At 34.8% G+C, this 14,290-nt stretch overlaps 1 protein-coding gene across 1 annotated transcript in view; it reads right to left on the bottom strand.

Annotated features, from left to right (window-relative positions):
* LOC114659241 (short transient receptor potential channel 4-associated protein-like) overlaps window positions 1–14,290 on the bottom strand; it is a 102,127-nt gene that overhangs the window by 39,476 nt on the left and 48,361 nt on the right. The window contains 2 exon segments of the mRNA XM_028811605.2: window positions 1,133–1,263; window positions 13,606–13,794. Coding sequence (XP_028667438.1) covers window positions 1,133–1,263; window positions 13,606–13,794 — 320 coding nt within the window.

Genomic DNA, 14,290 nt, shown 5'->3' on the forward strand with positions numbered 1-14,290 from the left:
GACTGCATACTATATTTGTTGTTTGTGAATATATGCTTAACTAACAATACTAAACATTTAGCTCTATTAAATGGTGGGTTTTGTACTTTAAATTGTACTAACAATCCACCTTGTAAGTCCTACTTTAGAAGTTATGAGGACATCAAGAAAGATACCTAGAGGAGACTATGAGGACCAATTTATGGTTATCTAGACCAGGGGTGGGCAAATTCATTCCTGGAGGGCCGCAGTGGCTGCGGGTTTTTGTTCCAACTCAGTTGCTTAATTAGAAAACAATCCTAGCCATTAATTACATTTCATGGCTTGTTAGTGCTTTAACTCTGCTATGTCAAGTCATTCTCATATCCTAGATTTTTTTTCCATTCTAAGGATATCATCCAAATACTATGAAGTGTAAAACGGATGGGTAATTCTCAATCCTTCACTTTTTTCTCTTCTCTTTCCTTCCAAGTATTTAATTAAACCAAATAGTGCACGATAAATACACACAGGTGTAAAGGGTAACAAGCAAAATGGATAACTGCTGGTTTCTTTTGTCATTTGCATCTTATTGCTAATAAGGAGCAATTAAAAACCAAGAATGCAGCTGTTTAAGACTTAAATAAGCAATAAGGGTTCCAAATCTTAACGAGGGAGATAACTAAAAATGAAGCAGAAGTGTTTCTAGAGCAATAAGTGCTTCTTATTAAACAACTGGGTTGGAACAAAAACCTGCAGCCACTGCGGCCCTCCAGGAATGAATTTGCCCACCCCTGATCTAGACAAGAGTCATGTTTCCATTAAAATGGAGGACTGCTCTCTGCTGGCGTGTAGACTGTAGTTTCTCCACAGGTAGGAATTAAAACAACTTGGGACCCTATAGAGTGGATTTCAAAACTGACCAACATAGTAGTGCAACAGTAGTTTTGTAGGCTTTTTATTCAGTATTGTTTAAAAAGGAGAAAGAGTTAAGTCTTCAGATGGATTTCTACATTTACCTGCCTACAGAATCTCCTCTGCATATTGAGGTAGTGTGGTGCACTAATAAGGAATGAAAATAAATAAATATTTGTGTGCATATATTTGTGTGCATATTATATATATGTTAAATATGTGCACAAGTACTAAAACAAAAAACCTTCATTTAACACACCTGGTTTCTCTGGCGACCCATTAGCAAAACACAGAGAACATACAACACTTCAACCTTGTACATTATTTCATGAACGATTTTCATGGATTGTGGGAGGCGCCTGTTCACCAAGGTACTTTCATCTACTGCATCTGTAACAACAACAAAGATAATTTAACTTTCAATCAATATTAATACTTTCATGATATGACAATAACTTTATGGCGGATTCTGAAGTATGGAGGGGAAGGAAATTGTCCATCTGATCAGGATAATTCACCATTTTAAACAATTATTAAAGCACTTTGCACAAAAGGTATGAAATCGTGAATTACATTTTTCCATCAATGATTTTTTTTTTTTACCCGCTTAGACCAGTTCAAGATAGCAAAGCACTGGCAACCATTCCAAGCAGAATCTCCTGTAATTCAGGAATCTTTCCAAAATGTATCAAAAGCAGTGCAAAATAAATATCCCTGAAATTCATGCACATTCTATCTCATTAATTCAACCTGCTTTATTCAAGGTTAAAGATTTAAATTTGTCAATTTGCCTCTTGATGGGGTTACAGGTTTGCTTCTTCCTTTTTGCAGAGCAAGCACGTCAAGGGACTTTTGTGATTAGGTAGACGGCTTTGGTTCAAATCCAGCAGTATGTTTGGGTTTTGGATTTGTTTTTATTTTGCACTGTTAATTTTTAAACCAAACTTCTCTTGCTTATGCATCCAGTACCAAAAACAAAATTGTGTCCTCAAGTTGCATGACAATTACAATCCCCCAGAAAAAAAGGATGATGTGTAAACCTTTCACACATTAAAATACAAAGGTATAATTGGATTGACCCAAATTACAGAATATGATGTTAGTTTTCAATCAACAAAAGTCATAAAAGTTAATGCAGTGTGTGCATACATGTTTTTACACATTCATGCCAGTGCACACCAATCCATTACTCAATAATTCAATAATTCAATTTAAGAAAAAGGAATATATAAACATAACAGAGCAAGTCAGTGCATGTCTAAAGTAATGTTTAAATATGAACATTTGTATTTGTGTATTTAAAAGGCTTTCTTACTCTTGCCTTTATCTTTATATAAAAGTCATTTCTCAGGAATGAGGTACAAATAATAAAAATAAAGTACAGCAAGTGAACTGGCAACTATGTGCTTCATATCACATCAAATCATGTAAAAATTACATATATGGTATATTTGTTAAGTTTAAAAAACTTAAGTGGATCAGACATTGTCGGAGGGAAAAAAGCTTAATATGTGATAGTTCGATGCTGGCAGCAGGACTGTCCTTCTCTTTGCTTTCCTAATCTTATTTCTCAGAGTTTATTTTGATTTTAAATGTATCTCAGAGAAGTCAACATGTTCAGAATTTTATTTTTATCTTCATGATTTTGACTTATTTCTATCTAAATTACCTAATCATGGATTACATATAGTAAAGTATATATCTGTTTCAAAAGATCGTACCTGAAAACTTGTATCTACTAGACAACTATTTAGTGAATGTGACCGCTATTTTCAATTCAGTAACTTCTTTGCATCCTTATGTAGCTACACAACTATTCAATGAAGATATTCAAAACTTAAACTGTGGAAGGGGCAACCTCCCAAACTGATTTTTATTATAAGAAAACCTATAGCCCACCCTTATATACAGGGTGGAGGTATACCTGCAACTTTCTACAGCAACGTTTATTTGTAAAGATTTGTTGTACAGAAGTACACACAGCATTCTACTACCACAATATATAAACAGTTGACAACTTGGAAGAGAATACATTAACAAAGAGATGATTTTTTAAAGAATGATATAATGTTGATGCATGGTCTTTTTCCATTGTACACAAAAACACCATCAAATATTAACTGAATTTCTACATTAATATTATATTCTCAAATATTGTTTTCACTCCTAATTTAGACTCTACCAATTAGTTTACCTGTCAAAAACATCCGTTTGACCTTCAGGGTTGCTTTGAGGTGCAATTATGTCCATTACAGTGTCATACATCTTTAGTTGACTACAGCCAGTAATCTATGTACTGTACAGAGCTGTATTCAAATTTGTCACACTTGGATCATTAAAAGGGGCCTGGGGCTAATAGTAAGGAGCATTTTCACACCTTCCAGTATACCTGTTGGGTACCTTGAGTACAAATCAATCAATAATGAGCATCTTACTGTACTCTCTGTGACAGCATAAGGCAAGATTTGTTTGTAATAGAGCATAACCCTCGGATTTCAAAAGGTTAATATTCATTTTCCTTCACTGAACACTTCAGAATTTGTGACAGAAGCACTGGTAGAACTTTTAGACCATCATATGTCTACAACAAGCTGCTGAATATTTTACATTATTTTGTCAGAAGTAGCAAGGCCTATCAGTTGAAAAGAGTTACCTGCTGCATTAGTGTACATTTAATGAAATGACTCAGCAATACACCAGCATTTGTTAGATCTTGTAAGCCGACTATTATAATTAACAGTCTAATGTTACTGTGTGTTCTAATTTTATTCAATCCTATAATTAGTTTTGCATGAAAATAAAGGGCTAAAAATGTCAGTGACATAAGATAAATCAGGCAGTTCATGACATGTCATTCTTTATAGACCCTATGCTGAAATCCACTCAAGATTATAAACACCCCATTTGTTGTTACACGGTGGGGATCCCCACCTTTGTCACACATTAAAATTCAAGCCTTGCATTGTGCAGTATTTTGATATTTTTCTATGCTAATACTAGTTTACTTGATGGATATACCAGTATGTTAAAGCTGTTGTTACTGTTAGTATTTATGTATTTTATACAGTATTACAAAAAAAAGGAAAAATATTGATCACATCAATAAATGGAGGCACTTTAATTAAAAGCCATTGAATGAGACTTTGTTTTTTTGCCATGTTACTGAAAGGTATAGACTATTGAAAATTTTCACTGGTATTGGTATTAAATACAAAAATTCTTGTATCATGACATCTCTAATTACAATTGTGCATGTTCATCTGAGGGTAATGCCAAGAGAATAATCTGACAATATTTCCAGGATGATAAGGAACATTTTATTTTGTGCTAATTGTGTAATTTTTATCAGTGTGTCACTTACCCAATACTTCATAACAGAGTGGTTCACTAGTGGCACACAAACATAAACGTACTTATTAATCTTGAGACAAACCCTCTCTGGGTTCAACAGTCTTTAACTAAAAAAGCTGGAAATTAAATAAATCAAAGTTTGTTCAGTGCCTGCATAGGTGTTCTGAATGCACTAAGTTGACCATGATTAAATCATATGCGAATACTAATGAACTAATATACTGTACATCATAAACAGTCATATACAATTCTGACAGAACTCAATCTCAGTTAAAAAATCATTCAAAATGTATCCCCACTATAAGTGAAGATTTTAAAGAAATGCTAAACTGATATATATAACTGAAAAGATAAAACTACAGAAAGAGGTGAAACATGAGATCAAGAAGATAAACTGATAAGAATAAGGACATATTTGAAAATGAACTGCAGACTGACATTCTGTGGTCATTATAGAACTGTATGAAGATGATGGTTGGCATTCATAGCAAAATCAATAATGGGATGGATGCCGATGAAGTTATGAACCAGGCTGAAAAGATTCAATTAACTCTATTTAGGATTTCAGACACAGGATTTTAATTCAGAAACTATTCAGTAAAAGACACACGACTATAACTAGGAGTTAGCCCTTGTTTGATTAAAATCACATCAAAAAGGTCTTTCAACAGATCAAACTCAAAAAAAGCTCCAAACCAGAAAATATATTTGAAAGCCTTCTTCAGTCCTTAATAGAAGAACTGTGTCATAACTCCACTCCACATTTCAAATGTGTCTGTATTTAAAACCGGTGTTAATATTTTGGAAGCAGGTAAATGTTACCCCAGTAGTTAAACCTACAAATCTTTATTTAAAAAACATACACCAGAATGACTTCAGACTTTTGCCCTAACTTTTCAGATGATGAAAACCCTTAGAGAGTTGATTAAGAGACAGCTGTTAAACAAAACTCTGGCATATCTTAGTGAACATTAAAAAATGTATTGAGAGCAAAGAGGGGGTGTGGAGGATGCCACACCTACACTTCTGAATCTTCTGTACATGCACTTGGAAGGATCAAAAATCCCATACAAGAGTACTGTTTTAATGGTTTTCCTGCTGATTTTAATGCAATCCAGCATCAAACTTTAGCTCAGGAGCCAACGGATAAATTCTGTTTGAAACATGATTTGGTGGGCTAAATTTTGGACTTAAACAACAACCAATGGCAGTTTTTCAGATAACATTACTTCACTTACTAGATCAACTCAGTGCCGCTCTCTGTCCACTCCTCTGCAGACTGTGTATACAGCATGATGCTGGAATTTACATAAGGAAGGGTATATGTTAAGGAGGGCAGTTTTGGACCTATTGTTGAGCTTGTTCAACATAAACTCATTTTTACATCTCTAAGACCAAGGTTACTGCTCTAGGTTTTAGATGCTGCCTTTCTTCCTTCACTCTAAACAATAATAAAAGGGCAGTCTGAAGAGAATGAGGAGCACTACAAAAATGGAAAATCGGCAAAAGGTTGAATTTTTATCTTAATATATAACAAATCTGTAAGAAGAGAGAAAAGTACCTATTATCTGTAAGGCTACATCCACACTACTACTTTTTCACTTAAAAACTATGTTTTTAAATGAAAATGCAAAGTCCACAATAGTGCTTACATATTACTTATGAAAATATTTTTGCTCACACTAAAATGACCAAAAACACACATGAGCTGGCTGATCATATACTCGAGGTATGCATGCATTGGCAGAAAAATCCTCGAAGGGATGGTAACTCTGCTGGCCATGGGATTTCTTGCAAAATTGTTGCGACTGGTAAATTACTTACATTTTGTGCATACATAGCATTCTAAATGTAAACAATGTAATTTAGATTTAAGATTCAGGTAAGCAGCACAACAAGCAAAATGGATAGTAATTTCTCTTAGTCACCTTGGAATATGGTTAACTTTAATGAAGTTTGAACAATCAGGAAATGAGATCTATTGAGCAGAATCCAACTATGAAGGGCAACGTAATAAGCACAAACTAATCAGAGCGTGAATGGACTCTGTATTCAAAGTTGAAAAACGGATATAGTATTTGTGTATTTAAACAAAAAGGTAAAAGTGTGGACATAGCCCTTGTAAACAACTGTTTTTAAAGCAGATAAAACAATGACAATACGTTTTTTATAAGTCTTTTATTGCATCTGTTGTCACAGCTGCTTTAATATGTTGGTTTAAAAAGTTTGGCATTAAGAGCAAAAACTGTCTAAATAACATCATCAATATGTGCAGTAAAATTAAGGGTTTACTGGTAGTCCACTCTCATTGTACTGTGTTTTTTCATTCACTTATACCCGTCATCACTAAAGCCTGCTTCAATTTAATAAAAATGTGTAAGTGAAGAAGGATGCTTATTCAGCATGTAAAAGGCTCTCATTATTTTATCTATATTTCTAACATCAGCAACTTAAGTGTTTTTTAACAAATTATATGAACAAAACCAAATACGAAGTCACTAGGAACCTGAATGACTTAATTGGCAGATCTTAACTTGACTTGGGTATGTGTATGTAAGTAGAAATAGACCCTAAAATGGATTCACACACCATCCAGGACAAGCTCTTGTGTTGTGCCTAATGCCACCAAGATGGCTCAGCCCCACAAACAAAGTTACCAAACCTAAATTGAATTTAAGTTAATTGCCAATTGAGCAAAATGTTTTTAATTCAAGGTAAATCAAGTTAGGCTAAAAAACTAACTCTGTGGCTGAAAAAAAAATCCTCTTCTTTTGCAATATAAAATTCAGTTTCATATATATTTAGAGAGAAAAAAAAATGAATAAAGTAACTTGCAAAAGAAGCTCAGTTGGTTAAGCTGTTATCCTATATGTAAATACAGACAGACTGGATGTATTATATTTCAGTTAATGGTCGTAAAAAGAAAAATCACAATCTTTACTACAGAAGTGTTCAAGGCTTTTCAAAGTTGTCAAATGTTGCTGAATTACAAATGACCCTTAGATATCTTGTTTCTACCTGTGTTTTTATTGCAAACTCATATACTCAAATAGAAAAAAAAAATAATGCCAAACCTAGTTCTTTGTCAACAAATGTCTTCAATAAATTAAAAAGCTGAAATGTCACTTGCATTAGTATTCACCTGCCTAAGCTCCAACACTAAAGCCAGGAACATGGTAAAATTTAAGTAAAGTCTGATTCAAGTTCTGTTTTCATTAATTTTTTTTTTTTATCATTTTTTGACAATCACTAGAATCAAATATGAAGTTATGTGGTTCAGTTGCTTCTTGCTTCATATGTGGAACCAATGAAAACACCTAACTGAAGTCATGGCATCCTGCTTCATTTCAGGCTATGTTTTTGTGCAAATGAGAAGCCTGTATAAAAAAGTATTAGCTTTAATCGTGTTATTTTTGATGTAGTAGTTAATGCAATTGGTTTAGATTTTTTCCTGCATTATTTATTTTGTTTGCAAAAATGGAACTAAGCAAACTGTTAGAATGCACTCAATATGATCAGGGATTTTTGTTTTTAAGTACTGTGTGGGGGCCAATATCAAAATAGTTGCACTCAAACAAGAGGTAAATAATCTATTTTATTAGATGTTATTAATGTAAGTAATATCTGCCTTTATAGCCCTAAAGTCTAATGGAAAAATATTTGAAACCAGGCCGTCAGCCAAATTCTGGTTTCTTTTTTTCTTGTGTTAGTGTAAATGTGACAGAGGTTTTCACATCAAATAAATTAACCTAATAGGTTTATAATTCCTTACCACTGACCTCTGCCTTTGCACCACTGAAGTCAATGTCACATTTTTCTGGATGAAATCTCCAGTCAATTTAGTCACAAAGTGAATCTAAAGGAAAGGTATTAAAATGAAATCAGTGATAAAGTTGCAAAAGTGCATTGATTAGGTAAAAAATATCAAAAGTGTTAGGATACCATTCTGAGTAATGCTGGTCCAATAATAAATGAAAGCAGGCTGCACACTGTTTAGGAAAACCTCCATAAACTCTTGTAAGGAAGCCAAGTTAGAGGCTAAACTATCCCTTTCAAAGAGCTACAGTGTGCATATAGCCGACATTAAAAGAAAGTGTATCAGTTAACAACACTAAGAGATCATTAATAATGCTGAATTAACATTTACATGATGGTGGGAAGAAATAAAATCATTACTCAATCAGAAACATTTCAAGGCCAACGTGGTGTATGTCAGAAATCATGAGATTGCTACAGAACTGTAGTCAAATGAAATCAAGACAAGTCTTTCTAAACAAAACCCAAACCTTAAGTGTAGTGTTACTGCAATAAGCACAGGCTGAGAAATACTACCCCCAAAAGAGAAGTACGGTGGTAGCAGGATTATGCCATGGAAACTCTCCTCATCAGCAAGAACCAAATTGTTAAAAGTTAAAAAAAGTAAATGGGTAATGCATCATAAAATTTTAAAGGGAAACCTTTTCGGAGTGTGGGAGAAGTGTCTCGTTTCACTGGACTATTACTTCAAGTACAGAGGCATATCAACATTGGAGTGGCTCAGAATTGAAAAAGTCAGCCTCTGAATTTTGATAGAGGTACAATGTAGCTACTAAAATGCTAATGCACAACTGCAGTCCTAGATACTTGTATTAAAGAAACCCCTTCAGCAGGAAAAGACAAAAATCATTCTAAACTAGTGATGGATTAGTGCTAAAATTTTGACTTTGGTATTGATGCCAGTTTTTGGACCTGGTTCTGAAATGGATCCAAAGCAAATAACAGATGGCTCCAACACCACCCCCAATAGTACTCCAATCATCATGGTGCCTTCATCATTGAAGCAATAAGGGATGGGGGCAGCTCGCCTATAAAGACTTGATTACATCAAAGCAATAAGGCTAGGTCGGGTCCCCCATGAAGTTTGGGGTTTCGATTCGTGAAGTCTAGAGAACAGACACTTTTACAGGCATATATTACCGAATGTCAAGAAAAAGGGGGAGTTATTAGGGAGTGAGTGGAAAACTGATGTTAACTTCCAGTACTGAAATGTTTAAAATCTGGGTTTTTCGGGACTTTTCCAGTTCTAGTATACCACGTAACACCAGACTATTTTGCAGAGCTGGTAGACATGTAACCCTTAAAAATAGATTCTGTGGAAATCGTTTGCCCAAACAAACATTCATGTGTATAGTCTGAATATGGATGCAAATATCATATTTCAGTTTTTGCTGAAAACTATTTTTTATTTAAAACCTGTCTTATTGAACTTCTGAATTTGCAATATAAAGACAGATTACAACAATGTGTCTAGGAAGCATGTGGAATGCAGAAAAATATCAACTCTTAAAAGGTCTGAATACTTGCCAAGGACTGTAAATGTGTCTGGTCTTAAAGGACCCATCTTTAACAAATTATACATACTGTGTGTTGTGTGTCATCATTGCCACAGTGACTTCTTTTAAATTGCAGTACCTGCTGTTCACTTAATTTTGTGAAGGAATGTATCAAGGAGAATTTCATCTGTTAATTCTGCATCTGGACACTGCAATTTTTTATGGTATTTAAAAAAAATGTTGAATATTCATTAAGGTACGGCTTTCTTTATATACAGTAAATACTGATTTGTGTTAGAACAATGAATTATGTCCTTGAAAGGTTACTAGCCTTAACAGAGAAGTGTTAAGTAACGTGAAGTTTCCATTACTTATCAATCACATGTCTCTAACTCCCAAATGTGCCAATACCTGACAATCTCTCATTTGTTTAATAAATAAACAAGAATGATTAAAAAAGCCCTTTACAGTCAAGATTAAACCTGCACTAAAACACAGGAAAAAGTTAATACCTGCATAACACTAGCTCACATGTACAAAGAAAAAGTCACAGCAATTTTACATTCACTTTGTATTATGTTGCACATTCACTCATTTTCCTATACAGTAAAACATTCTAAAACTTGAAGCCATAAAAATAAAAAGAATGTAAGAAATACAGAATATGACAGTCACTGAGTAAAATATGGGGTCCTCAGACACAATCACCTTATTAAGAACACCAACAATTTGAGAGACTTTTGTTGTACAACCCAGAAATTTGTCAATAATAGACAGTGCCATTAAAAACATACATGAAACTTTTAAGAAGAGCACTATACACATATGCATTTCGAAATGCTCGTACTTGCACTATCAAACAAAATCCAGATATCTACTTTTGATCTTCTACAATTTGACTTTACCAAGCATTTTAGGGATCTACAGTCACGATCATTCAAGATTTCTCTGACCACATTTCCTTTGCAAAGTTGACACTTCAAAATTATCCTTCAGGTTTTAATAATGCATTGGAAAGTTTAATAGTAACTAATTAATTTCAGCAATCTTCTTAGTTGTTTTCTTTGCTTGAGGCAGGACAAACATTTGCCCGTTCTGAAACGCAGTAGCATCATTTTTGTGAGCATGGAAACTTCTTCAGATATAGTTGTTTAAGAAGTGAGAAGCCACATATTGCATCTGTTAAAGTTAGTGTAATTATTGTCAGTTGACATATATGTGAATTTCCCATTGGGATTAATAAAGTATCTATCTATCTATCTATCTATCTATCTATCTATCTATCTATCTATCTATTAATCACTGCAATAATGATCCAATTATTTAAGTATCTGCTTATTTAAATTCAAACAGCAACCTTTTTTGGCCAGGAAGAGAGTCTGTATGTGTGTATCCATATAGTGTGTGTGTGTATTTTATATATATATATATATATATATATATATATATACACACATATATATATATATACACACTAGCTGTGTACACCTGTGTTGTATTAAGCCCAGGCTCCTACAAACTACTGAAATCGTCAGGAAAAATGCAGACACGCGGAGTAAGTAGTTTCGTTTTGTGAAGTGCTTGTCTATCAGTGGCAAAGAGAGTTTCTCTCTCATTTGTCTTTCCTTGGTTGTTTCACTTTGGCGATGGAGTCTCTTTCTTTCAGCTTCATGCTGTAGCCTCATACTTCTTTCTTCATCCAACTCGTCAACTTGGGGCCGCCTTGCCGGCTCTTTGAGCTTCATGCTGTAGCCTCACACTTCTGGGCCAGACAGAGACAGACAGACTTCCACATTTAGACATTTACATATAACATACACACACACACACACTGTATAGGCAGATAGATAAACCTTGATAATCCTTCAAGAGTCAGGACCAACGCTGTAATGGATAAGAGAAAAGATGGATAACAGAAGAGCTACTTTAAAAATGATACAGTAGATTAGTTTAGCGAATAGTCGTGTTTATTTACAAAACTATATTAACAAAGTATGGTATTAACAAAATTAATTTGTTTATTTAATATCGTAACCACCAGCATATACAACTCAAGAGCTACTGGAGTTTTCTTCATTTTACTTGGAGTCTTTGTTCCGTAATGAACGGTGCCTTGTTTTATAAGCTGTTATCTGGGTTATGGAGCACACCTCCAAAACAATAAAAGAAAGCTTTCCTTACCAATCAGTTCATCTCCTGCCACTTATGTTCTTTTTTTCTCTATACCATAAACACTCCTGCTTATTGTCTCCTGACTCGCTACTCAAAACTTTCTTCTTCCACACCTTATTTTTTCTCCTAACTTCTCCTGTCACTTATCACCTAAGAGGTGTGTCCGCTCCTTAAAGAACAGCAGCCCTTCACCCAGTCCCATCACTTACAGCATTCATTCTTCCCTTTCTGCTCCCCCACAGTGCATCACAATATATTAACAAAACAGAATTTAAAAAGAAAATTACAATACAGAAGAACATTACTTTCAGTGGGTTCCTTTTTCAACACTTTTTCAATTTTGTCGAGCATCACGCTTTATATCATTCACTTTTCTGTTTCCTACTCTGTAAATTGAAGCAATACTTGAAGCATCTTTACCGTTTCATAAATGTTTAATAATTGCAATTTGTTGTGACAATTCCAACACCACATGCATGCTTTTATTAGCCGTTACAATTTACAGTAGATAGCTGGTCTCACTACCGTCCCGTAGACCTTCCCTTTCACTCTTGCTGATACCCGTCTGTCACAAATTACTCCTGACACTCTTCTCCACCCATTCCACCCTGCCTGCACTTTTTCACCTCTCTTCCACAAACCCCATTACTCTGTACTGTTGCTTCCAAGTATTTAAACTCATCCACCTTTGCCAACTCTACTCCCTGGATCCTCACCATTCCACTGACCTCCCTCTCATTTACACACATGTATTTTGTCTAGTTCCTACTGACCTTCATTCCTCTCCTCTCTAGAGCACATCTCCACCTCTCCAGGGTCTCCTCAACCTGCGCCCTACTATCGCTACAGATCACAATGTCATCAGCAAACATCATAGTCCACGGGGACTCCTGTCTAATCTTGTCTGTCAACCTGTCCATCACCATTGCAAATAAGAAAGGGCTCAGAGCCGATCCCTGATGTAATCCCACCTCCAGCTTGAATGCATCCGTCACTCCTATTGCAGACCTCACCACTGTCACACATCCCTCGTACATATCGTCTACAACTCTTACGTACTTCTCTGCCACTCCCGACTTCACCATACAATACCACAGGCTCCTCTCAAGTCACTCTGTCATGATAACCCCTAACGGGAGCAGCCGAAAAAAGAAGACGACGACAATTTATAGTAGATCAATAATAACAAAAGAGAAAAACCACGAAACTCTATTAAAACTGAAGTTAAGTAACTGACACTGTGATTTTAAAATGAGGCATTACACATGGTGCTGGGCAAAAACACTACATGCTAGCACATTGGAAAGTTGCTCCAATGTGAATAGCTAGCACTGTACTGCACTGCAGTAGTAGTAAAAGTAATAGATAGGCACTGGAGTGCACAATGTTCTTCTCTCTTGCTAAATGGGTCTTAGCCTGGAGAGGGCTATTAATTTATTACATCTAAGATGTCCCACTTAAAGGTTTTTCAATGTTGTATCTGTCCTAGTGTCTATATAAACACAGGAAATTCCAGTTTCTGTATTACATCTTGCCTGAAGAAGGGGCCAGAGTTGCCTTGAAAGCTTGTATATTGTAATCTTTTTAGTTAGCCATATAAAAAGTGTCACTTTGCTTGACTTCTCACTATATCCATAATGGCTAACATGGTGTAGCACCCTACTACTACAAATAAGGGGTAGAATTTTTATTTATAGATCTTTCAATAAACATGATTCAATTTTTTTTCCCCCCATAAAACACTAAAAAAGGAAGCGCCTTATTGTCCTTATTTCCAAGAAAAAACAATTTTAATATTATGTAAGCAGAATCATGAAATATAGAGAGAAGTACTCCATCCCCACAAACTTTGTCCCACTCGCTTGAATTGATGTATGGAGTTAAGGAAATCACGCACCAGTACTGCTGTGTTCTGCTTCTTCAGTGGCCATCTGCATGAGAGCATCCAAAACAAGCGCATTATCTAACCATGTGTACCAGTCCTCCAGTTCTTGAAGATAGCTTGCTGTTTCAGTAGATTCTGAAACCTTTCTTGTAGCCAACTTACACAACCGTTCTATAAAGCCAGGAATGTTCAAAAGAGTGGCTAAACAAAGTAAAAACAAGGAAGGTCAGTATGTCCATCGCTAAAATCTAAAAAATTCAAAATTAAGTAATTATTTTCACAAAGAATTGAAAAAGAACAAATGATGATATGTGAGTTGTCAAAGATCCAAACTTCACAGTTACTAATCTTATCAGAAATTCTTTCATTACACTAACAGAAATTCCTAAACAAAAATTAAACATTTGCATGCTCTAGTGATTGCCAATATAAGTAGTGTAAAATTGTAGAAGAACATACCAGTACGTTTGGTGTACTCAGATATTTAAGACCAAAAAGTGCTATTTAAATTAATGTGAAATAAATTCAGTGTGACAAACACAAAGATGAGAGAAAAAAAAAAGAAAAAAAAACACAAAACACAACAATTCACAGCTTGAGGGATAAGATGCAGATTAGAGCATGAGATTAGCATATAGAACATCATACCACAAAACAGACACTGGACCGTGCAGCAGAAATAAATGGGTATGAGATT

This window comes from Erpetoichthys calabaricus, chromosome 10 (assembly GCF_900747795.2).
Source record: "Erpetoichthys calabaricus chromosome 10, fErpCal1.3, whole genome shotgun sequence".
NCBI lineage: Eukaryota > Metazoa > Chordata > Cladistia > Polypteriformes > Polypteridae > Erpetoichthys > Erpetoichthys calabaricus.